The 24697-nt window shown below is 47.1% G+C and overlaps 1 protein-coding gene across 2 annotated transcripts in view; it reads left to right on the top strand.

Moving 5' to 3' along the window:
- BBS9 (Bardet-Biedl syndrome 9) overlaps positions 1-24697 on the top strand; it is a 340104-nt gene that overhangs the window by 141540 nt on the left and 173867 nt on the right. For both annotated transcript variants that reach the window (XM_056804267.1, XM_056804266.1), the window contains exons 14-18: positions 1852-1956; positions 7953-8093; positions 11164-11259; positions 15576-15748; positions 19749-19901. In XM_056804267.1, the coding sequence (XP_056660245.1) occupies positions 1852-1956; positions 7953-8093; positions 11164-11259; positions 15576-15748; positions 19749-19901 (668 nt within the window). The remainder of the gene's footprint in view (positions 1-1851; positions 1957-7952; positions 8094-11163; positions 11260-15575; positions 15749-19748; positions 19902-24697) is intronic.

Consider the following 24697-nt stretch of genomic DNA (forward strand, 5'->3'; position numbering starts at 1 on the left):
TCTTGTCCAGGCCCGGAGACGGTGCTTCTGATGGGGCCCGGCCGGTTCCGAGGTCAGAGGTCAGCTCAGACGGCGCTTCAGCCTGCTCCTCTTCCGATCTCAGCCTCCCTGTCCTTGGCTCTCTCCAAGGCTGCTCGTGTGCCCTTGTTTCAGGAGAGACAACGCTGACGAACAGAGCGCTGCCCGCCCTGCTTCCCTGCCTCCCCGGGACACCTTTGAAACGGTCCTCTTCGGTCTGCTCATTTGTGTGTCTGACCATCGTGTTGAGGCGGCCTGGCCTGATGTGAGTGGAGGGGATTTGGAGGCCGCTGACTCCCACTCCTCATTTTACAGAGGAGGGAACTGAGGCAGAGTTTAAGGCTGACTCTGCATTCTAATTTAGAGCACAGTTAAGGTATACAAGAAGCAAGAAGGACGTATAATTAAAAAAAATGTGTTACACTGCCTTTATTTTGCAGAATCAGACAGGGGGCCCAGAGAAGTCAAGATGTTTACAAAGCGAATGCCTTAGGCATTGTTTGAACCTAGGTCTGGTAGCATCCCTCGGGGCCTGCTCCCACTCTACAGGCGTCTTCACCGCTCTGGTGTTTTAAAATGAAAAAAAAAAACATTGTGTATTTCGTCACCATCGACAACAACAGAAACATTTAACTAAACCAACGCAGAAGAATTCTGTGCAAGGCACATAGGCAAGTGCTTGACTACAGGGGTGGAGGGAATAAGATTGGAGAGACTCTAAATGAACACCCTAATGCAGATGCCGACTACATGGAGATGGGTTCGGATCTAGGACACCCGTGACACCCAGTGGAATCACACGCCGGCTATGGGAGGGGGGGGGAAAGGAAATGATGTTTGTTTCCGATGAATAATGTTTAAAAATGACCAAATAAAATAATGTTTAAATAGGAAAAAAAAAGAATTATGTGCAAAACCACAACCCCACATTATTTAGAATCTGTTTAAAAATGTGTGAATTCTATCTGTGTGCTCATTGAATATCCACAGCCTCGGCTTTTGAGTTGGCCTCGGATTTGTTTGGCTCTGATGCTTTTTTCTCCTGATTTTGTGGGTTTTTAAATGTTACCTCAGTACGTATTCTTCGTATTCTCTTTCCTTTTCATCTCAACATATTTCCTTTATTTTCTTTGCATTTCCGATATTTATCATTGGTAACAACGAAGGCAGTTAGGTGGCCTCGAGACGATGGGCATTTCTGAGCCGTCACCATATTCTAAGTGAGAGCACTCTGTCCCCTCTGGGGTAGGACAGGAACCACTCCAGAACTGGACCCTGGCCTTTGCTGGAGGCCCAGCCATGGTCTGCTCTGTGTGGAGGGGACATTGCCTTACCCTCTGCCTTGGTATTTTGCCAGAGGCAGACCTGCTTGGGAGCCCTGCTTTTTGGTGAGGAGAGGACGGTGAGGCTTGGAGGATTCTGGGTCAGGGGCGAAATTCTTCCCTTTGGTTGTTCTTTTGGCTTTCCTGCTGGCCGAACGAATGATTTCCACCTTGATGGGGAATTAGTGTCACGAGCCTGCTTTAGGATCCTCTCTCTGCCTCCAGGGACCTTTGATGTCTGCATGTATCGTCCAGGATCCCTCTGGCTGTGGTTTTCACCGGGCAGCCTTCTGAAAAGGAGCATCTCACTTTTGGACTCCGTTGTGCCTTTCAGACAATTGTGTTTGTTATTTCCTGCTGCGTGTGGGCACTTTCCTGTCTTTCCCACATTCTAGGAGGAGGAGAAAAAGTGATTAGAATCATCTTCGTTTTGAACCCTGGAAAATGTGTGGCCTCCATCCGAAGGCCTCATTTGGTTTCATTTCTTCCATTTTTCTTTCCATCACTGCAGAGCCAGAGATGATGAAAACTGTCAGCTTCTCTGTCTTCCTGAAAGGGAATTACCTGCCGTCAGAACTGGAAGGCACGGCTGTGGCCTCCTATAGCATGTCCACAGGTAAGCTGGGGCTTCCCAGAGAGATGCCAGAGTCTCACTGAGCGTTTGAATGAATGCCGGGAGGGGTTAGGAACCCCCTTGAGAGCCATATACGTAATTGATACTTTGAGGTGGCCAGACTTCATGGATTCCTTGAAGGCTGGCATTTCTGGATCTCTCCCTCCACACGCTCTGGGCTGTGGGAAAGACCGATATTCGTATTCCTATTTGAATTGCAGCAGCAAAGGTGATTGAGATTTGAACCCAGGTCTCTTCAGCACTGTCTCGGCTTCTTCTCTGTCACATGCTGCCTCTCCATTCTGGAGCTCGCACGGACAGATGTGTAGCCACATGTGCACACAGGGGCAAAGGCAATGAGGCATCTGAGCGTAGAAATTTGCTAGAGTTAATGTTTACGTTTTGAGAAAAGCCCGTCTCCTCTCTTCTGGCTCGGAGAGAAAAAAGATTGCTTGAAGAGGGAAAGGACCGAAAACTGTTAATGTCTTCATTATAGACAACTTTAAAGCAAGCGTAATGGCGATAGGTGCCCACGAGGGGGCGCTAGAAGACATCATCCCCTTGGGGGAAGTCAGGCCTCCCCTGGAGGTTCTCTTGCCCTCCTCCAAGTTGGATATTTCTTTGGTCATTTAAGGGTTTCAGGGGCCCCCTCAGAGGAGTCAGAAGTTCATCAGGGGGCCTGGGAGCATGCTGGGAAGCGATCCTTATTCTCCTTATTCCCACGGGTTCAAGGCCTCTGACCACGTTGTGTTCACAGTTAGGTTGTATTTCCTGTGCACAAGAGCAAACTTCAGGCCCTCCCAAAGGAAACGTTCCCCACCTTCATGTTAGGAGGCCTTAATTTAGTGAGTCAACTCTGCCACCTAGGAATCAGTCAGGAGCCTGGAGTCTCCATGTTGTTGCCACCTCTATTTTTTCTCTCTTAATGAATACTTTTAGAAAGAGAATCAGTCAGAGGAAGAGACGGGGCCCTGTCACTTGGGATTATCCATTAACTAGATACTACAGGGTGGGGTGGAACCTAACTGGACTGTGATATCCTGGGCTCTGGGGCCTGTCCCTGGAGTGTTTGTGGGATAGTCTGAGCTTAGTTTGTTTCTCCAAGCCGATAAATATTAGGTTTGGTTTGTATCTTTACACGAGATCATTAAATTTACCCACTTTTTCCTTCCTTCTGCCTCTGATTATAGACCTCAATCCAGATGGTAAGTGAAAGGAAACGGAAAAAAAGGGAATATCAGGGTGGATGCTTGGTTGGGCAGTTGACATAATGTTGTGGCATGAGTGGATGTGTAGAGAGGATGCCGTTTAACTTGGATGCTGCTGGAGGAGGATGCTTTGCCTGGATTCTGCTGGAAGAAGATTACAAACTGGGAAAGAGGGGGGCCGAGAAATTCTAGAACAGTCACCTTAGGGAAAAAAGGCCCGATGACTCCTTGTGGAAAAGCAAAACAAAAGTTGTGAAAATGGATCCGTGCCAGTCTTCCAGCAGGATCCTTGTTGACTTTGCTGTATTTAGAAAAGAGTCTTTGGAAATGGGATCTTTAGACATCTCACCTTCCGCAGATCTGGGTTTATTTCTCCTGGGATTCTCTAGGCTGCATCCCTCCATTGGGATCCATCTCCTTCCGGAGGTCATCCCAGCCCCAACCCACTAACGCTTGGGAGCTCCTCTGACATTAGATTTCTTGACTTTTACAATTCATTCCGAGAGAGGACGCTTTCAAAGACACGCTTCTTAGGGTCCGGCAGCCTTTATTCCAGCCAAACGTTCTGAAGCTCACCGGCACAAAATGGGCCCTGAATGGCGCTACATTTTTTCCCCCTTCTTTTCAAATTTTGATCAATTGCAGAATTTTTCTGACGGATGCTCTTGACTCCCTGTAGATTCGGCTCTGCTCTTCTCGCAGCATTAACATGCATGAGAAAGCCATTGTGCCTGCAAAATGCCCTTTTGTCCCCACCAGTAGAATTGAACACTAAGGCCACCTGTTTAATGGCCTCCCTAGTCTGAGGAAGTGCAAACGCCTGTGTGAGGAACAGCGTGCCTTAGACATTCTAGCCCCCTCCGGGCCCAGCCTCTTCTGTTCCCATCACCGGGCCGCCGCGTTCAAACGCTCACCTGGACGCCGGCAGCGAGACGGTGCTCGTTCCCGTGTCGCACACGCAGGCTTCTGTCTCTCAGACCGAACCCTCGTAGAGGCTCAGCCCGGCCTCAGCCATGTCATCCCGCTTTGACGCGAGGAAGAAGAGAGGATGTGGCCGAGGCTGAGGCGTCCCGTGAGAATTATCCGCCTTTGGGGGGCTTTAAAGGGACATGACTCGGGCAGGGTAAAACGTTAGTGCGGATGAAGTACAGCCCCCGAGGAAGTCCAGAGAGGACTCCAGATGGGCCTTTGGGTCCCCAGTGGACCCCCCAGGAGACATCGGGGTACATCCCCATAGACTGTATGCAACCTTTACAATGTCTCTGCGAATGCAGACATTATGTAGAGTTACACACACATCCGTGCAGAGAAGGGCAGAAAGAGACACGGTAGCGGAACAGCGGATAGACCTAGGTATGCTTTGGTGTGTGTATATGCAGATGAGATACACTCTTATACACACATGGATACATGTATGCACACACATGTACACAGAGAGGTTTCTTTCCAACTCAGGTTTATGGCTCTCTCACACACAAATCCCACTACCTCCGTAATGTAGGGGTAGGAACAGATAGAAATGGATACATATTGATTATAAATGTCAAAATAAATAAATAAATAATGCAGTTTGATAGATTAGGGGGGCTAATGTGGATAGAGTGCCTAGTCTGGGGTCAGGAAGGTTCATTTTCCTGAGTTCAAATCTGGTCTGCGATATTTACTAGGTGTGTGACCCTGGGTAAGTCACTTATTCCTGTTTGCTTCCGTTTCCTCATCTGTAAAATGAACTGGAGAAGGAAATGGCGAACCACCCTTTGCCAAGAAATCTTTGCCGAGAAACCCCCAAATGGGATCATGAAGAGTTGGGTATGCCTGAAAAAACCCCCCGAACAGCAAAAATGAAAATATTAATTAATGGTCAATTGTAGTCTCTTACAGGATTCCAAAGTATTTCAAATGCTAGGCCCAAATCCCATCCATGTCCTCCTACATATGTAATATGTAGCATGTATAAATAGATGTGCATGTATGTATGTTTGTGTGTATTTTTATATATCCTCTCTCCGTCTCTGTCTGTCTCTGTCTGCCTCTCCATCTCTTTCATCCATTGCTGATATATATATATATATATATATATATATATATGTATATATATATATATATATATAATTAAATTAAAAATATTTTAAAGCGGTTTTGGGATCTGCTTCCTGTTTGACAGTGATATTGGGCTTGAGATGGTGACAGATATGATTGTTTCGAGGGAAAAAAAACTATTCTGCTTATGGATAATTTTGATGCAGATTTTCCCATTAAGTGGTTAATTATGACAAACTATACTTTTCCGTTCATTCTTGGAATTGGAAGGAATCTTGCCCCGCTGTATTGCTGTGGGGAGGAGAAATTCAATGCTGAGCACAAGGGCGTTTTCGGGGAAAGACTCTGACCGAGAACATGAAGTGAATCCATTTTTTTCTCAAGGCTACTTTAAGAAACTTCACTACACACGTTTAAAAAAAATCATTTTTTCCTTTTAAACCATGTATGGAATAGGGAGGAGAACTGCTTAATTCCTAAGAAATCAATACCAACCTGACTTTGTCCAATCATCAGTCGAAAGATGCCATTCCCAGTAGCTTTCAAAAGGTTCCGTTCCATCGGATTTTCCTGAAGTTGGGCTCTTCTATGGAACAGATCCAAAATTTCCAGGTTCTAAATTCTATTAGAAGGCATGAAAAGAATCAGAATGCAGGCAAGCAAGTTGGAACTGTTCAATTTTGTCAAGAAAGTGGATTTTTGTGAGTCCTAGAAGGCAACCGAGTTTGATACGGAAAGAAATTGGCATCTAGCGTTTGAAATGCTTTGGATTCCTGGAAGGGATCCATCTATCTATCGTCCTTTAGCGCTTGTTAGGGATAGGTCAGGCCTTTTGATCAGTGCTGCAGCTACCAAAGCAAAATGAACCAGTCCTTCCCCCCGGGGGCTTCCACTCCCCCACCCGACCTGCTGCTTTCTGAAATGGTCTCTGGAAACTGACATTTCCATGTGAGCTTCATGTGGCCAAGATTGGTTTACTTTGGTGTTGGCCTAACTAAAAATCAAACCAAACCGAACAATCCAAGCACGTAACCATTTCGTTAAATGGTAGCCTTGTCATTTAAAAAAGTAATTGTTTTAAAAATGCTTTTCACCAAGACTGGGGATCTTAGAGCAAGAAGAAATTTGGGAGGAATTCCACACTTTCTGAATAATTGAAAATCTTTGCTCCTTGGGAACAGGCCCTGCTGCACCCCAAACCTCCACCTTTTTTGAGCCTTAATACGTAACTGATCATTGATTCATTAGTTACCCTCCTATGAGATCATTGGACCATAATATCTTAGATGATTTATTTATTTATTATTTATTTATTTTTCTTAGACCCTTACCTTCCATCTTAGAGTCAGTACCGTGTATTGGCTCCAAGGCAGAAGAGTGGTAAGGGCTAGGCCATGGGGGTCAAGTGACTTGCCCAGGGTCACCCAGCTGGGAAGTGTCTGAGGCCAGATTTGAACCTAGGACCTCCCATCTCTAGGCCTGGCTCTCCATCCACTGAGCCACCCAGCTGCCCCCTCCTAGATTATTTAGATCAGAAAGAGGCCTCAGAAGCCAAGCCCGTTGTTTTTACGGAGAAGGAAACAAAGGCTGAACACGGTCAGTGACTTGCCCAGGGTCACGTAGCTAGTGGCAGGTTTGGAACCAGGATCTTCTTGGCCTTCTGTTCAGGACTCTAACGATATCATTGATCTCATCGGTATCACTATATCATAACGTCAGTAATTGGCCCAAATGGCTATTTGACTCGGATCGTTATTCTCTTACTTTGTTTTTGGGCTCCTTAAAGCCCCCTCCGTATATTTCTATCCGCACACACTTTAAGAACCTGTGATTTGGTTTACGGCACTGGGGCCAGATCCCTGTATCACTCGGTAATTTGTAGCGAGTTCCTACAGCCAGAAAATGGACGCCGTCCGTCCCCACACCTGCCAGCGGCCTTGGAATGAGCCTCTGAGGTCAGCGAGGCCTCCTTCGGGCCGTACTCCAAGCTCATCTCACGCTGGTGTGACCTTCCAGAGCCTGCGGTTGCTCCCCACGTCCGTCCCACGATGCAGCAGCAGAGGGATGGCTTCCTCTGCACAGAACACACACGTCACGCATCTGTAGCCACATATTGTGCTGCTTCTACGCGAGGAAGCCCTCAAACACGGTTATTGAACGGAAGGAAATGCGACTTAGGAAACCTGCCCACAGCCCAGCTGCCTTCTGGTGTTGAAGCAGTACATGTGAAGCAAGCATGGAGGACCCACCGAGGTTTCCACTTTGTGTCTCTGGCAGCTTCCCAAGTGAAAATTTGACCCTCCAGAAGGAAAACTAGGAAACGATTTTTAAAAACAAGTTTCTACAATTCCTGACCAGAAGCCTTCGGTGTGGCGATAGTCACCCCTTTGTAGGGGTGCAGCACAGAACCGGTTCCTGTTCTTGGGCCTTTGGGGCTGGATTGGCTGTGCTTGTGGATGACATGTTGAAGCTTCCCTTTTGGAAGCTTTGCCCCATCAGGGAGGGAAAGTGGGACGGCTTGGGCGGCAGCGTGGCGGCGCTGCCGTGGTCATAGACGGCAGCTCTCCTGGCTCAGCGGTTAGTTTCACCCTGCTAAGAGCTTGACCAGCTGCAAATTCTCAATGATCCATTTTCGTGTTAAGTCTACACAACGCACAGGACAGAGAAGTCCCAGGTTTTAGAATTCTAGGGCTGTGGAAGAACACTGCTTTGTACTCATTAAGGCTGCTTGTTTTTTCCCCGATATTTCAGGTATTCCTCGAGTTGTCCAGTGCACATTCAGACTGCCCCTGAAGTTAATATGCTTGGCACATCAGCCTTCAAAAATGGCAAGCCACAAGCTAACGATCGACACGAACAAGCCTCCTATCAGCCTCGTCATGCTCTTCCCAGGTATGGCTTTGGAAGCGGTGGGGGGGTGCCGGGAACAGCAGAAATGTTAGGAATTTAAAATGGGCTCCCCTCATCGGCGCGTAATGATGGGGTAATTATAAGATAATCACCAAGTCAGCAGAGAAGAATGCCTCGAGCGCTCCCCCGCCCTTCTTCATTTTGCCTGGTCAAAGGTGTAGCTTATATCAACAAAGTAATAACATGCAGCTTTTAAGTTTGATTCAAAATATTTTAATCATTATTTTGCTTCATCATTCAAAAATGAAAACATCAAATGTGCCTTTTGAGATGGCAGGATTCCTCTGCCTGCAGTGTAAATATTTATTATTCATCTTTCGTGTAGGTACATAAGATAACTCCCCTTTCTAAGTATACCTTTTTGCCCCAGGTGAGTAATCCTATAAATAGGTGCTCTTTGGGGTTCCAATGTTTCCAGCATCTTGTACAGGAACATGTTCATTCTTTGGCCCCCATCGTTTGCTGGAGCTTCACCCCGAGGACGGGGACACCCCTGGGAAGCAGCATTGGTCTGTGAGTGTTGGCAGAACCCACCAGGTGCTGTCTTCTTTCCTAGCAACCCAGCAAAGCTAGATCTGGGACAGCTTTGACTGGGGGACAAGGATCTTTAGCAGCCCCCAATTCCTAAGCAAACCACATGTATCTACTTTCTCAGGGAAAGTGTGGCATTAAAAACAAAGAGTGCCGATTTCCTTGACCTGCTTTGCCCCCTTAATAAACTCAGCATTGCTGCAGCCTCGAGATGTTGCCTGACCTTGGCTTTGTGGGTAGGATCCAAAAGACCACGTGTACTTCCCACAAGAATTTAGGACTGTCGCGGTAAGTCAGGAGTGGTGTCGCTCACTCCCTACGTGGTCTGAAACTTGATTTTGGATGATTTTGCAGGGCGTTTTCATAACGGATTTTTAAAATCCAATAACGTGTACAGATAGCTCCATTTTAAGCATCATCCATTAAGAATGTTTGATTTTGCTCTCTGGTTTCTTAAGAGCATTATTGTTGCATGAGCGAGCAGGTGTATGTGTTTGCACGGCCTGGTTTTGAAGCTTTGTTTCCTTTCTTTCGGGGTACCCAGTTGGGAATGTGGGAATCAACAGAGGCACATCTACTGGATTCATTTGAAAGTCAGAGTGATACCTGTAGTCTGTAGTCATCATTGATCCTTAGCAACGAGTCCCTTGTCCAGGCAGCCACTGTCTTCCCTTGGAAATAGAATTGGAAATCATGAGTTGAAGACGAAGTTGGAATTTGTTGGCTGCTCGGATGATTAGCATTGGTGAAGTGTTTGAGTCCTGGGGGCTCGATAATGAGATTTCAAAGTGATGAGATCCAGTGGATGATTGCTTCCAAACGCATTTCCTTGTCCAGGGATGTAATGCTGTAAAATGGGCTCTCACTTTCAAGTTGGTCAGAACAGATGTGTTAAGGAAAGTTTTAATTGCTGATCATTTTCTGAGTGATATAATTAAAAAACATTCTAGATAAAACGGAGGCCTGTAGGGTTTTATGATGCCTAACCGGGGCGGGGTGCACTGTCCATAGCCAGGATCCCTTTCTCCCAGACCTCTAGGCCTGTTCAGCCTGAGCAAGCAATCTTTGGGTAAATGATTTGATTTCTGTAGGCATCTCCTGAGCTGAGTGTCAGTCAAGATCCCCGAAGTCTCGGTATTCAGAGGCCGTAACCGCTGGAGAATACTATGGCGAGAAAAGTCTAGCATGCTCACTCTGCAAGAGTTAGACTTCTCATTGAAACAGGCCAACTCAGGGACAGAGATCCTCTTCACGAAAGACTAGAGAGACGTCTTGGGGTTCTCAATAGCTATAACCAAAGTGCAGGCAAATAACCTGCTTGACGTGATTGATGGCGTTGCCTGTCTAATTAGGGCAACAGTGATCGATGAACTTCTTGCTAATGTGAAATATGTTTAGAAAATTAAATTAGATTAAGCAACATGAAGGAAGTTGAGGCTTTTTCACTTTCTAGAGAAAAACATACGCCTCTGAGAAATGATTTAACTATTCTTTTAATGTCTGGAAAAGACTTTTTGTGAATTCTCTGCATATCAATTATGAATGGATTTATTTTCATATTTAAACCTGATGAACCAAACTTGCCAAAGATTTTCCTGTTCTCATGTTAAAGCTGGAGCTCACTATGGTCTTTTTTAGTGTTTATATGAGTGAATATTGAATTTGGCAGGTTTAAAAAAATGAATTGGCTGCCCAGTATAACAATCCTTAATAACAATCACCCAACTAAAAATTCTAAAAATTTCAATTGAATACAAAAATTCAACTCAATGTCTCCTTTGGTTCCTGCTGCTGTGGAGAGACTTATATCCTCAGAGCTGTGAGACCAGCATCACTGGCTGCTGCCTAGGGTCAAATCTCTTCTAGGCTGCTTAGGCCTAGTCCAGTGATGGCAAACCTTTTAGAGATCGAGTGCCTAAACTGCACCCTCATGCCACATGTGAGCCGCCCCCTTACCCCAGACAGGGGAGGGAGAAAGCACTCTCATTGGACTGCTGGGCAGAAGGGCGAGTCATGTGAGGAATGTCCTCTAGCGGCATGGGGAGGAGGAGGGGAACAGCCCTCTTCAGCACACGTGTGCCATAGGTTCGCTCACACAGGCCTAGTCCTTCTCAGCCACAAAAATGAAGATAACTTTAGCCAATCTGATTTAGCCAGAAAATTATTAGAGTAGAAAGGGAGCTTCTCAAAGAAATTCATGTCAATTCAACATGTGCCCTTCCTTTTTGTGTAATATAACTACTGTGATAACCATTACAACTGTGCTGGGTGAGGGGGATTAAGAGAAAAAATCCAAACACTTCCTGCCCTCTAGAGGTTTGCATCCTCCTGGAAACTAGACTTAGCTGAAAGAAAGTAGAGTGGCCAACCCCCGAGAGTCCAGGAGGAATTTCACGAACCTCACCCAAGAGGACCCACTCTTGTGGCTAATTGTGCTTTTCTGAAAAGGTTGCAGAAGACTAGGGCAGTCTTTTCTTTTCTGCCAGTTAAAGTGCCTCTCCATGCTTTCCTTTTCTTCTAGGCTTTGCTAACCAGGTGGATGATGATCAGGTGAATGTGCTTGGCTTTCGCTTCATAACTGGCTCCCGAGTCACCGTCCTGGCATCTAAGACCTCTCGTAAGTCCATCTAAATTGCTGTTACTCTTGGACTTTGACAGATGAAGCATCTGAGGGTTGACCTGTGCTGTGAATAGTTGATGGCAAAGGGTGGCCTGGAGGAGGGAGCATGGCGTCGGAGGGAGAGCAGTGACTTTGGAACCGGACCCCTGGATTAAATCCTGGATCTGCTGTTGGCATCGTGTGTGACCTTGGCAAGATAACTCACTGAACCCGTCCGTTCCCTCATCTTTAAGAGGAAGACGGGGACAGACCAAGTGCTTCCCCCGGCCATCCCCCTCATGGATGTTGTCTCCTTTAAGTGGAATGGAATTGGAGACTCCTCGGGGACAGGGATTCTCTTTGCTTTTGCATCTGTGTCCCTAGTGCTTGTTCCTTCATTTATTTGTTCGACTCTAGTGTCCCTTCCCCTCCAGAGTAAGTAGGAAAACCCTAAGCTAGAGCCCAGGCCCTATAGAGCCCAAAGGTGGGGGAAATGTGGTCACCGTATTCAGTGATTTTCAAGTCGTCCAGGCCCTAAAGGGCCATATTAGGTCCCGTCTCATCTAACAGCTGAGGCTACACGTGGGAGAAGAATCAAACTTGAGAAACATTACTTGGGTTCAAAGGGAAATAAAGACTTAGAAAAAGACTGAGTGGTGGGATTTGAGGAATGCCAGGTTGGATCAGTTCCTTTTAGGGTTCTTCCTTCTTGTAGCTCCCTTGCTTTCTCATGTTTTCCTGGTCTTTGGGATGATGAGCTAACTCTTATGTGCCCACTCAGGGTTCTGCTTAAAACTTTTTAAAAAGGTGAGCAAGGTTGGCTTCTGAGCCTATCTATGAGCTTCTTTCTCTTGGAAATGTTTTGTAGAAAGTCTTTATAGGAAAGTAGGGAAAGCAAAGATAAAAATAGATTGTATATCATTTGGATGGAAATTATGTTTTTGAATTATATTTATTATTTTATCTTAGTGAGGTAAAGGCAAAATAAAATTATTTGTAGGATATTTATGTCTCCATGGACATTGGCTACATTTAGGCCCACCATCTGGGTAGTTAAAACCATTCAAATGACTGACTAGACTTTTTGGTTTTGCCCCTTAGATATTTAGCATCCCCTAATAGTCTTTCTCCGCCCCCCCCCCCCAAGGTTTTTTTTTTTAACCCTTCTGTCTTAGAGTCAATACAGAAGAGCAGTAAGGGCTAGGCCATGGGGGTTAAGTGACTTGCCCAGGGTCACCCAGCTAGAAAGTGTCTGAGGTCAGATTTGAACCCAGGACCTCCCATCTCTAGGCCTGGCTCTCAATCTACTGAGCCACTGAAAGAGGCAAAAGAAAACTATCTCTTTGATCTTTTAAAAAGTTTATTAAAAGAAAAAATCCCTTCAGAGTTCCCTAGCTGAAATTAACTCACCCCCTTCCCCCCCCCCATCTATTCAATGTTCCCTCCTAGGTGTGGGATTGGTCCTTATAAAGGCCAATCGCACACCTGGAAGTAGGGGGCGTGGTCTCTCCCCAGCACAGGATTGGTCCATTCAAGGCCTGTCCCACACCAGGAAGTAGACAGGAGGGACCCCTGGCGCCCTGGGGGATGGTTCCTGGGCCACATTCACCCAGCTGCCCTTCCCCCAAGAGTTTTAGTGGGATCAAGCTGGAAGATAGAAAAGCTTCCCACTGTGGAAAAAACCAATCTTGCCTTCCTCTATTTCCACCATCCTAGGGGAGGCCCTGATCTATGCGTCAGGACTGGGAATATTTCTTTAATGTAGATTTTTAAAATGCGACGCCCTCCCAGGGAGGCCATTGGGAGTGAGGAGGGCTTGGGCTTGTGAGCGGTGGACTTCTCGCCCTTCCTTTGAGGAAAGAAGAGAGTCGGCTTTTACAGAAGTCTCCGATAGGCCCGTTTGTCTCTTGTGAAGAGCCCGCCTTCTGGACTGTAGGATCCGTTATCCAGAGGGACAAAATGGCCAAAGAAAGTGGTGTCCCCTCGACAGGCCCACGGACGGCCTTCCTCAGCCGCACCGCTTGGCCCTGGGGCTCGGGCGGTGGCCTTGGAGGGTCCCGGAGGTTCATCCGCTTCTGCAGTACCAAGCCTGCAAGGGGGAGCGATCCCGAAGGGGCCCCGGAGCTTTGAATCGCCAGCTTGGGAGGGCTTTGTAGCTTAGCGCGAGCTTCCCGCAGGCATGCGGAACAGTAGAGATAGAAGCGTGGGGGCCCCGCGAGCCAGATTCCTCAATCCCAGGTCGAAAAGGCAAAGCCTGTCCTCCCCTTCCTCCTGCTCAGCAAAGCTGGGTCACTCCCAGGTTTCCCTTTCTTGTTATTATTTGAATCCCTCCCCTTCTGTCTCAGAATTAGTACTGTGTATGGGCTCCAAGGCAGAAGACGGGACTGGCAGAGCCACCCGGCTAGGACATGTCTGAGGTCAGATTTGAACCCAGGACCTCATGCCTCTAGCCCTGGTTTCAATACATTGAGCCACCTGGCTGCCCCATTCTCTACTGTTTGTAGGAGAAAATACAAACTCCTCAGCCTGGCTTTTAAGGGTTCAAGCCACCTCTCCATTTCCATTTTCTTCGTTCCCCTTCATGCCTCTGCAGTTCAGCCAAACTGCGCTTGTCGCTGTCCCCCAGACTCTTTCCTGGGGGGCCATCTCCCACCCTTGGAGGGACCCCTTGTGAGCCCCGAGCCTCACAACCCCTAACTTTGTCTTTCACTTGATGCAGCCCCCGAGGAAGAAGGCTGGAGGTTGGAATTGTAGGGACGGCTTGTTGTGGTGGAAAGAACACCGGGCTGGGAGGGCAGAGACCTTGGTTCAACTCTGGCCCGAGTGAGCTTCGGTGTCATCCATAAAATGGGGATGATTGCGGGTGTGCACCCTAGAAAGCGTGATTCATTGTAAGCAGTAACCCCCTAGACAAATGCCAAGTATCAGGATCATTTCTTATAATTATTCTAAAATTGAGAAATAATCCCAAAGCAAAACAATTTGTCAGACAGTAAAAATGAAAACTTGGGTTATAGCCGTCGTCCACTCCCTCCTAGGAAGGAAGGAAGACCCAAGAATAGGTGCCAGGCGCTGGACTGAGAGGATCTCATTTGACCCTTGCAACCCCTTCAGAGAGGAGCGCTAGTCTCCCATCACCGGAGGGACCAGTTAGGTGACTTGTCCAGGACCTCTCAGCTAGCGAGTGTCCGAGGATCCATGAGCACTGGGTCTCCCTGACACTAGGCCCAGCGCTCCGACCCCAGGACCGACGCGCTAAAATGAGCTGCTCCCCAACAAGCGGCTCTGTTTCTGCTGGGCGCTTGGAGTAGGAAGGGAAAAAAGACCCATCCAGCCTTCAGCGAGCGGGAAGTCCTCTTTACCCAAGTAAAGGCGGACAAGACCGGCCCCGCAGCCATCTGAAGTGACTTTGCAGGTGGCAGCGAGGGCTCACGGCCTAGCACGATCCTTACTGCTGTCTGGGAGTCGTCTGCAGGCGGGGTTTCGGCTGTGGCGGGGGGAGGCAGGGCCGATTTTGTTGGGACACAGAGGCTGAGAAGGGATGCCTGACTGGCACTGGGGCTGTTGCCCGGCCTCCTCACTGCTCCTCTTCAAGCCGTGGGGAAATGCCCCGTTTGGTGGTGGCTGACGCTGCGGGACTCCTTTGGGTTTTCTTGTCCGGGGACCCCGAGGAAGCATCGGATTTAAATCCAGAAAGATGGGACGTTTGACTCCCGGCTGAGCGGTGGATGCCCTTCTTCTGGGAGGTAGATAGGAGCTCTCAGTACCCCCATTTTACAGTTGGAGAAACGCAGGCAAACGTCCATGGACGTGCACGGGTCACTGGCTGGTAAGCAGGATTTTGGGGTCTTCCTTAAGAGTCCAAAGCCATGCGCTGACCACCTGGCAGACAGAACTTCCTTCCCGTTTGGGCTCTTCCTCCAGTAAATGAAGGTCCGTTTAAATTCTCTCTGTCCTCAGTGCTGCTAGTCGAGCAGCGTGGCAGTAGTTGGTGGGACCCACGTCACCCATCGTCATCTGAGGCCAAAATTGTCCCCGGAAGATGTTTATTTTTAGGAATGTTTTCCAAGGACTGTATTCTGGCTGCTCTTCCTCGCGGGGATTCTGTTACAAGGCGGCTCAGCATCCTTCCCGGCCTCTTGTGCCTTTGAATTCAGCTACGCATTTGAGGAAGAAGACGGCAGAACCTCTCCTATAAAATCAGCGGGAATTGTAACTGTTTGGGGAGGGAAAGCTTTTGCGGGCCAGCGTTGCCCTCCGGGCCGTGTGGCCGCCTTGAGACGGGCCCCGGAACACTAATGGACGCCCCTCTCCTTTGGCTCTTTCCTCTGCAGAGCGCTACCGAATCCAGAGCGAGCAGTTCGAGGACCTTTGGCTCATCACCAAAGAGCTCACTCTGCGGCTTCAGGACCATTTTGATAAGCAGAGCATCAAAGACTTCACTTGTTCGTTCTCGGGGTGCGTTCCTCTGCAGGAATATTTTGACCTAATTGACCAGCATTTTGAGGTACGTCTGATCGTGTAAGTTATGGGGATGATAATCCTATTCTCTCTGTTTGGGTTTACGTGGTGCGGCCCCTGACCCTTCACTCCTAAAAGAAGCCATCTTGGTGGCCTGGGCTCCTAGTCCAACCAGGCTTTCATTATTTGGAATTCCTCTTTGGTTTTATTTTCAGAACAGAAAAGACTTCAAAAAGGTACTTGTAGCGCTCTGAGGAATAGGGAGGCCCTCTGGGGACGGCCCTGACTTCCTTTGGCGCCATATCTCTGCTCCTCCTACCAGATACAAGCCCCGGACTGCATCCCGAGTCCTTCATCCCCAGCCCCCACTGCCTTTCCGGTGTTCGTGCCCCTCGCTCCCCAGCCGGCTGCTTCATGCGCTGGACCCTCCGTCTCTCGGCGCTGGCCATCCTCCCTGGCTCTGCGGCCCCTCTTAATGTCGGTGCCCTTGCTCCGCTACTTTTCTCCCGCTCCTCCTGGAGAGCTCGCTCCTCTGGGGTCCCCCCAGACTGGGAGCTTCCTGCGGGCACAGAGTCAGTGCCTGACACACAGTAGGCACCTCATAAATGCTTATGACTGACTGACTGACTTCTGGTGAACGTGTGGAAGGCCTGCTGCAGCGATGAGGGGATGAGACAGACGCAGAAGAGGAAGAGCGCCCTAGTTAGTCCCAGGGTTCACGGGCGGTCCCCAAGGGGGAGTTGTTGCCGCTTCTGGCACCGCCCCGACGGCTGCCCTCCGACGGCTACTTGAGTGTCGGCGATTTTTTGTTGATTGAATCGTGTGTGTTGCTGCGACACCGTCACGCCGCTTCGTGCACACCTTTGGGAGGAAAAGCTTTCATCTCAGCAACACAGCGGAATCTAAGGTGACTGCAGAATAGTGCAGGGTCCCATGGACACGTAGCAACAATTTTCGTCGTGTTTCCCGAAATTGTAAGATGCAAATGCTTCCCCTCCCCCTTCCCGGAGATGGCAGGCAAGTTGATCGAGGTCATGCGTGTCTTATCCTGCAGACCTGACTTCCATTCGGTCCTTGTTATAAGAGAATACTCCTGTCAGAGCAAAACCAAGGGGCAAGTCTTGGATTCGAGTCTAGTTATCCACAAACATATTCATGGCCTTAGACGGGGCATCCTGTCACGTATCTTCACTTAAAGGGGCAAACAGGTGTGCAGCGGTTAGCCTGCCTGGGCCTGGAGTCAGGAGGACGCCTCTTCTTGAGGTCAAATCTGATTTCAGTCGCTTACTAGCTGGGTGACCCTGGGCGAGTCACTTCCCCCTGTTTACTCATCTGTCAAATGAGCCGGAGAAGGAAATGGCCAGCCTCTCGTCTCTTTGCCAAGAACACTCCACACGGCGTCCCCAATGCAGCTGAAAGTGATGGAACAACAGTGTCCAGCCTCCGCTTAATGTAAGCTCTGGGAGGGCAAGGACGGTCGCTCTGCCTTTGTCGTCCGGCGCCGAGGGCACGTCCGGTTTGCTCAGGGCTCCTTGGCTGATGGACCGAATAGGCTCAGCCCTGTTTCCAGAGGGCTGGCTTCGGAGACGGCCCTGAGCGCCGCCCTTCACAGCCTGGGAGCCGGCGTGTGCTGACAGGCTGGTGCTGCTTTGTAGCACGGCGATTGTGACGCTTATTAGCGGTCACAGGCGTGCGCCGAGGGCCTCCCTGTGTCCAGCCTCCGCTTTCCCCGGCCCAGCGGACTCCATCTGCAAAGCGCCCGCCCGTGTGACTGCCTGGGTTTCCCCTCCTGCTCTCTGTCCATGCCTTCTCCCCCTCCCCCAATATCCCAAGACACCCATTTCTTTATTTGCTGCCGGGTAACGTGGCACCCTCTCCGGCTTCTGCTAATCCCATTGAGTGATGGCGGGGAGTTTTCGAAACGGAAACCTTTTCCTTTGTTGCTTTTCAGAGGAAACAAGCGCTTCTTTCCGCCTTTCAGTTTCCCCACCGTCGCTTGTGTCTGAGAGCGGCTGCATTGCCATGAAGCTGCTCGGCCGATGAGCTACGAAGTCGGGGCGTCTCAGGGCGGACACCGTCTCCCTTCTGCCTTCGCCATTCCTTTCAGACAGCCGCCGTTCAGGTCCCCGGAGAGCGACAGCTTCAGGGAACAGGGCAGACGCTCGTCTTCGCCGAGACTCTTACCAAGAGAGGCGGAAGTTCTTCCACTCCCAGCCCTGTCGTGTGGGGGCCAAACGGCCCAACTTGAACCCTTCTCACACCCGGAAACCCTGCCCGGGAGGGCCGCCATCACGAAAGACGACATCCCACGCCCACCGCGGAGCCCTGGCCTCCTCCTCCGGGCTAAAGAGGCGCCGCTGGTCGCAGCGGGCGTCCGGCGCTCGTCTTGCCAGTCCAAGCTGGGGCTTGATCTGACTGCCTGTCCAAGTCCGTGGCACCCTCTGGCCAGTAGGCCTTCTGGGCCCCTTTGTCTTCCTTTGCTTGGCAGATCCGTGCCGAATGGCCATCGATGACAGACGGCCTTCCTCTTTGCGTTTTGGGCCGGCCCCCTCCATACCATGGTCAAACGCTTCAGGTCCAGAATGTATGAGCCTCGCTTAAGTCTCAGCGGATGACTGAACTGGACTTTCTCTGGGTGGCAGCGTCTGCCAGGGAGTGGGAGAGACCCCATTGTCTGCTGAGAAAGGTGGTTGTACTCAACCGACCAGTGACGCGGTGTGCTGCAGTCTTCCCAGCTCCGTCATGAAAGCCATCTGCAGGAGCCCCCTCCGGGATCAGGGCACTCGACGCGGCCCGTCCTCCCGAGATTGTTTGAGCCAGCGGCGGAAGGGCGGGCTCCGACGCGCTCGACTTGGGAAGGCCATCCCGACCGGATGCTGATCTCCTGTTTTCCACAAACGGCCTCCTCCACGCCCACTGATGCTTCCCTTGCCATTTCCCTTCCCTTCTCACCTTAGCGAGGCCCGTTTTATTTGTATAAAAGCCCTTTCCTTTTGTGTAGTCAACACTGTCCTTTTACTTTGCCATAAGGGAGTTACAAATCCGAAGGACTTCTTCGTTGTGAAAGAGATGGGCCTTTCCTCTCTCAAAGTTTAGGGTATGCTTTTCTGTGACGAGTTATTTTCATTTTGCTGATAGAATAAAGTGTAAAGAAAAAATACGCACATTTCCCCTATGCTATCACACACCCATGAGAGTGCAAAATAGATTTTCCAGCTTGCATGCGTTCATAAACACAATGTAGACACAGCGTCATTTTACCTATACGTTTATGGCGTTAATTCTTAAAAGCATGGATGTTTTTCAGCAACTGTCTCCACACTTTGTATACACATTTATTTATGGTGTGCCTCAAGCTCTGGAGATTTCATACAATTGCATTTGCTTTGCGAAGCAATCACAACATCACTTTGGAAGTCTTTATTTCTTTGGAAAACCCTCCCTACCTTCCTTAAAATGTGTAGATTATATCTTTCATGCTTCTCTTCCTCTGGCGTTCATGCCCTGGAGTTGTTCTTCAAATATTACATCTATCGCTCTATGTCGTGTCTTCTTGCCGCTACTTGTTTCAGTCTTCATTATCTCGTGTAGTTCTTTTGAAGTTTGTGAAAAAATTCATCTGCTCGTCGCTTCTTATGGCTCAGCAGGATCCCAGCACCATCATCCCGCGGTTTGTCCATCCCCTCGATGGATGGACATCCCCTCGATTTCCAATTCTTGGTCACCACAAAGAGCTGCTATCAATATTTTGGAACGTGTGGATTCTTTTCCTTTTCCCCTGATCACCTTAGGAAACCGTTTAGTCTTTTAGCTTCTATGTAATGATTGATTATTTTCAGTTTCCGTAGTGTCTTCTTCCTACTGAGAGAAATGCCTTAAGAGAAGAAGAAGAGTGGCCCTCAGACAGAACCGATCAAAGGCACTTAGGCAATGACTGTTCTGTGTCCGCCGCAAGGCCACCTCCGCTTTTTATCCCAACCGTGTCTTGTAGAGCAAAGGGTCTCTGGTGGGCAGTTAACCAGAATGTTGGAATTTCTTCATTCTAGCTCCGACTGAATGGAGAAAAAGTCGAAGAATTGTTATCAGAAAGAGCCATCCAGTTCAGAGCTATTGAGCGACGCCTGCTGACCAGGTTCAAAGACAAGACTCCCGCCCCTCTCCAGCATCTGGACACCTTGTTAGACGGGACGTACAAACAGGTCAGTGCAATTTCAGTGATGCTTTTCGGGATGCTGGAGGCATCGGTGTGCTGTAGCATGGAAGTACGCTGCAGCACGGACTCCAGGACCTCTGGCTGTCACTAATAGACCTTTTGTGGCTCCCCATCACCACAACTGCCATCTTGCTCTCAGAAGCATCAGTGTGGGAGCCCCGCTCTAGGCTTCATCTTCACCCCGTGTTTGACTGTGCAAACAGAAGACTTAGGTACGATGACCTCTTCAGGCCATTCCTTTCTTCCTCCCCTTTCTTGAGGTCTCCAGGTGAGCGCCGCACACTCTTTAAGGGCTGCCATTTCCGTGACTGAAGTGAGCACTGGCTTACTTGCCAGACTTGCTGAGGCCACAAGGTTGGGACGGATGCCTCAAGAATAGACCGATAGATTGTCCAGTCCGCACCGTGCTTCTTGGGATGCTTCTCGTTTGTGGAGCTGGTTGCACTGTTTCTGGGTGTGTTTACCTACAAACAGTCAAGCAGCACCTCAACGTTCATATAAAAGGCAGGCACTCTTTCAGTCTTCTAATACAACTTTTAATTTGCTTCCTTATAGCGTGCTTTTAAACCAAACAATGCCAGGTAGACCAGAAGACTTTCTAGACGAAATTTCTAACTAGGAAAAAGCATTAATTACTGGAGTAACTCTGCTAGGCCTTATTTAGCCAAGCTTTCTCTCGGCTTGTTGAACATTTCCAATCGTGTTGCCTCTTAGTAAGTTTCTGAGAAGGTACGTTGTCATGAGTTCCCTGGTCTGGCAGTTTGGGCTCAGTTAAGTTAAGAGCTTCTCCGGGTCTAGAATCCCGTGGCCCAGTGATGTGACAAGGAAATCACTTTAAAAGACTGCTATATATTAATTTAAGGTCACCAAGGAATTCAGCTATGTAATTCCTTAATGAAAACTCAAGTCAGCAGTCAACCTTTTATGGAGTTTAATTACAAACAGGAGGAAGAAAGGTATTTTAGAGAGAGAGAGAGAGAGAGAGAGAGAGAGAGAGAGAGAGAGAGAGAGAGAGAGAGAGAGAGGGAATAGGGCTTAAATACCTCCTCTGTTTAGGCTGGGTCAAAAGGCCCAAGCCCTTAGATAGCTGAGGCAAAGAAAAGAGATCAGTCCCTATCACTCACATGACCAAAATGGAGAAACAGTCTCAGGGGCCTCCACCTCCAGCTTCCTTCAGAGCAAGCTTCCCAGAGCACAACCTCTCAGAGCAAAACCTCTCCCACCACCCTAGTCCTCAGACCCCCTATCTTTAAGGAAACCATCCAAGTTCCCTCCCCTCAGTTCTCACATCTACCAATCCCTGTCGATGTCTCCCCTGTGCCAATGGTGGTTCTAGTTTAACCCAGGACCGCCCAGAGGTCTGTGGCTTTGCACATGTATGTTGAAGGTCATATTCTCAAATAATTAAATCTCGATCCTTTGCTGCAGCCCTTCCTAAATCCTGTTACCCTGAGTAGGGTGGAGATTGGAAGTTCCAAGACCTGGTTCTGTCATTCCAAGTATCTCTATTGTATCAATTCTAAAATCCATCATGACTCAAAGAACTTCTTGTTCTATGTTTAAGCATAGGTCAAAGCCCTTTCCATTGTTTAGCAAAAGGTTTCTGTCCTAAAGTAGTCTTAGGTAGGGAAGAGAAGGACCCTCCCTACCTAATGTTGGAAATGGGGAAATTTCCAACATTCATAAGTCTAAGAAATTTTAAGGTTTACAATCCCCCCTGATGATCATTGGGAGACTAGTCTCCCCATTGATCATTTAACATAATCATTTTGTAGTTCTAAATGCACTTCTAACTATAGATATACACAATATTCAATTTTCTAAGAGAAATTAGAATAGTGAGAGAGGAAATAGAAAAGAAAAGAAAGCAAAACCAATGTTTTGCTAGGCGCATTGACAGAAAGCCAAATTAGGGGCAGTCCCTTTTGGCAAAAATGTGTACAATTACAATAAATGTTCAATCAAAAGTTCAGTCCAATCAATCATATCCAAAGTTCATTCTTGATCTTCTTGATGAAGTGTAGGTTTTCGGCATCTTTCTGCAACAGTTCATTCTTTGGATATAAAAGTTTCAAGCTTCTTTCTTGAAGATCTTTTCTCGAACAGAATCAAGATCTTTGATTTTTTATAACAGTAAAATCTTAAACAAAATTCAAAATTCTTGGATTTTTATAAAAATACGATCTCAAACAAAAAATTCAAAAATTCTTAGAATTTAAATTAAAATACAATCTTAAACAAAAAAAATTCAAAAATAAAAAAATTCTTAGATTTTAAATTAAAATACAATCCCCCCTGAAGTAAGTATTAAAAAAATATCAAGTTTAGCTCAGAATGCAATGTTCAGTTATGGGGGTGTATGTGTCAATTATCAAAAGAATAGAAAAATAGTCAAAAACATAAGAAAAATTCAAAATAGGCCTTGTATAGGTCCAGTTTAAAGTAATTTCTATCCCACAAGTACGTAGGACAGAATGCAGTAATATTTCACTTAGCCATTTGTAGCCAGGACTACAGGAAGTTACCATAATATAAGAAGAAAAGAATTAGAATTCTATTTTGATGGGGAAATGTCATTCCCTCGTCTGATTTTTTTTTCTTCAGGGATGTAGGGAGCCAGCATGATAGTCAAGCTTTGTACTTGTTTGAGTACTTCGTAAAGAGTGTAGATCCAAGGAAGTCCTACGACTTAAACATAAGTTAAGCGTCGCAACCTCAAGTCTCACTTTAATATTTCTTGGGTGCTCTATTGGCACTATTTAGGTTTAGTCTGTGCTCCTTGTTTTTATCCCTTTTCCTGGAATCAGACACAAACATTAATCACAGTCCTATAATATTTTATCAATAAATGGCAGGTTCCCATAGTTTAAAGCTTTTAGGCATATATTGATATTATAGCAAGAGTATATATATTAACTTGTATTACTGCAGGAAAAAAATAATATTAATATTAATTATGTGTACCTTCAGTACAAAAAAATGAGAAAAAATTCAAATATTCTGATCAAAAAATAAAAGAAAAGAAATAATAAAATTAAGAAAGAAAATCAGTAATTCAACGTGTTCTTGAAAAAACAGCATTCATTTGTCTATGGATTATTATCTCCAATTCATATGATAAGATATAGTCACAATTCATATGATAGGATACAGTCAATCAGTCTCAGCAGAAGGTGCTTTCTTCACATGTGAGCAGTGAATCCAAGAGTCTCTTTCTCCAATCTTTATAGATGTTGGAGTAGTTAATAATATTTGGGATGGTCCTTCCCATGAAGGTTGAGTTGCTCCAGTTCGCTTGAAATTCGTGATATAAACTTTATCTCCTGGATTCAGGTCATGCACAGAAAAGTCTAATGGTCCAGCTTGTACTGCAGCTCCGGATTCATGAAGTTCATGTAGTTTGTGCTGTAACTCCTGTATATAGGAAGCAATAGTAATATCTCCCCCTAATAGTGATGTATAAGCCAGGGAGAAAGGCTTAGCCTGTATAGGCGGATGTCCAAAAAGTATCTCAAATGGTGGAATATGTAAGTCTCCTCTAGGCCTGCTTCTAAGATAAAATAGGGCCAGAGGGAGAATTTCAGGCCATTTTAAATGGGTCTCAGTGCATAATTTGCCAATCATAGTCTTAAGTTCTTTATTCATCCTCTCCACTTGGCCTGAGCTCTGGGGGTGATATGGAACATGGAATTTTGGAGTTATCCCCAAGCAAGAATATATTTGGTTTAAGACAGAATCGGTAAAATGACTCCCTCTATCGGAGTCAATACGTGCTGGCAGGCCAAAACGAGGAATAATTTCCTTTAAAAGTATCTTTGCAACAAAATCTGCTGTGGCTCGGGTCGTAGGAAATGCTTCTGGCCATCTGGTTAGTTGATCTACAATTACTAGACAAAATTTATAACGTCCAGCCTTTGGCATCGTTATGAAATCTATCTGTAGATGTTCAAAAGGTGTGTAAGCCAGAGGACGTCCCCCAAAGGCTTTTCCACAATATGTATGTTGGCTATATGCCTGGAAGATAGGGCAGGCTGAACATACTTTAGAGGGTATAGTAGTTATACCAGGGGCTATCCATACTCTCTTGACAGAGTCCACGATGCCCTGGGTGCCAAAATGACCATTTTTGTGAATAGATTGGCAAATTTGGTTATAGAAACTTCTAGGGAGCAGGGGTTTTCCTTCAGATGACACCCATACTCCATTAATCTGTTTTGCTTTAAATTTTTGTTTCCATTTTTCCACTTTCTTTTCATTATAGGAAAGTGATAAATTTAAATTATCAGTGGTTGTTAATGTTAAAATTAATTCAGGTCCTTCTATGGCTGCTAGTTTTGCAGCTGCATCTGCTCGGTCATTTCCTCTAGAGACAGGGTCAGAGCCACCTGTATGGGCAGAGCAGTGAACTACAGCTAGGGCTTTAGGCAGTTTGAGAGCAGAAAGAACTTCATTAATAATTTCTGCATTAGCTATGGATTTTCCAGCTGAGGTTAAAAATCCTCTCTGGAGCCATAGCATCCCGACTGAGTGACAAATGCCAAAAGCATATCTAGAATCCGTATAAATTGTTGCCTTTTTATCCTTGGCAATTATACAAGCTTGTTTTAGAGCTATGAGTTCTGCTCCTTGAGCGCTAATGTAGAAGGTAGTGAAGCTGACCATTCAGTGGCAAATTCTGAGACTACGGCAGCTCCAGTGTAACGTATGCCATCCCTCATAAAAGAGGAACCATCGGTAAATAAAATCAGATCTGCATTGTCTAAGGGAGTGTCCAAGAGATTA

This window comes from Monodelphis domestica, chromosome 7 (assembly GCF_027887165.1).
Source record: "Monodelphis domestica isolate mMonDom1 chromosome 7, mMonDom1.pri, whole genome shotgun sequence".
Classification (NCBI taxonomy): Eukaryota; Metazoa; Chordata; class Mammalia; order Didelphimorphia; family Didelphidae; genus Monodelphis; species Monodelphis domestica.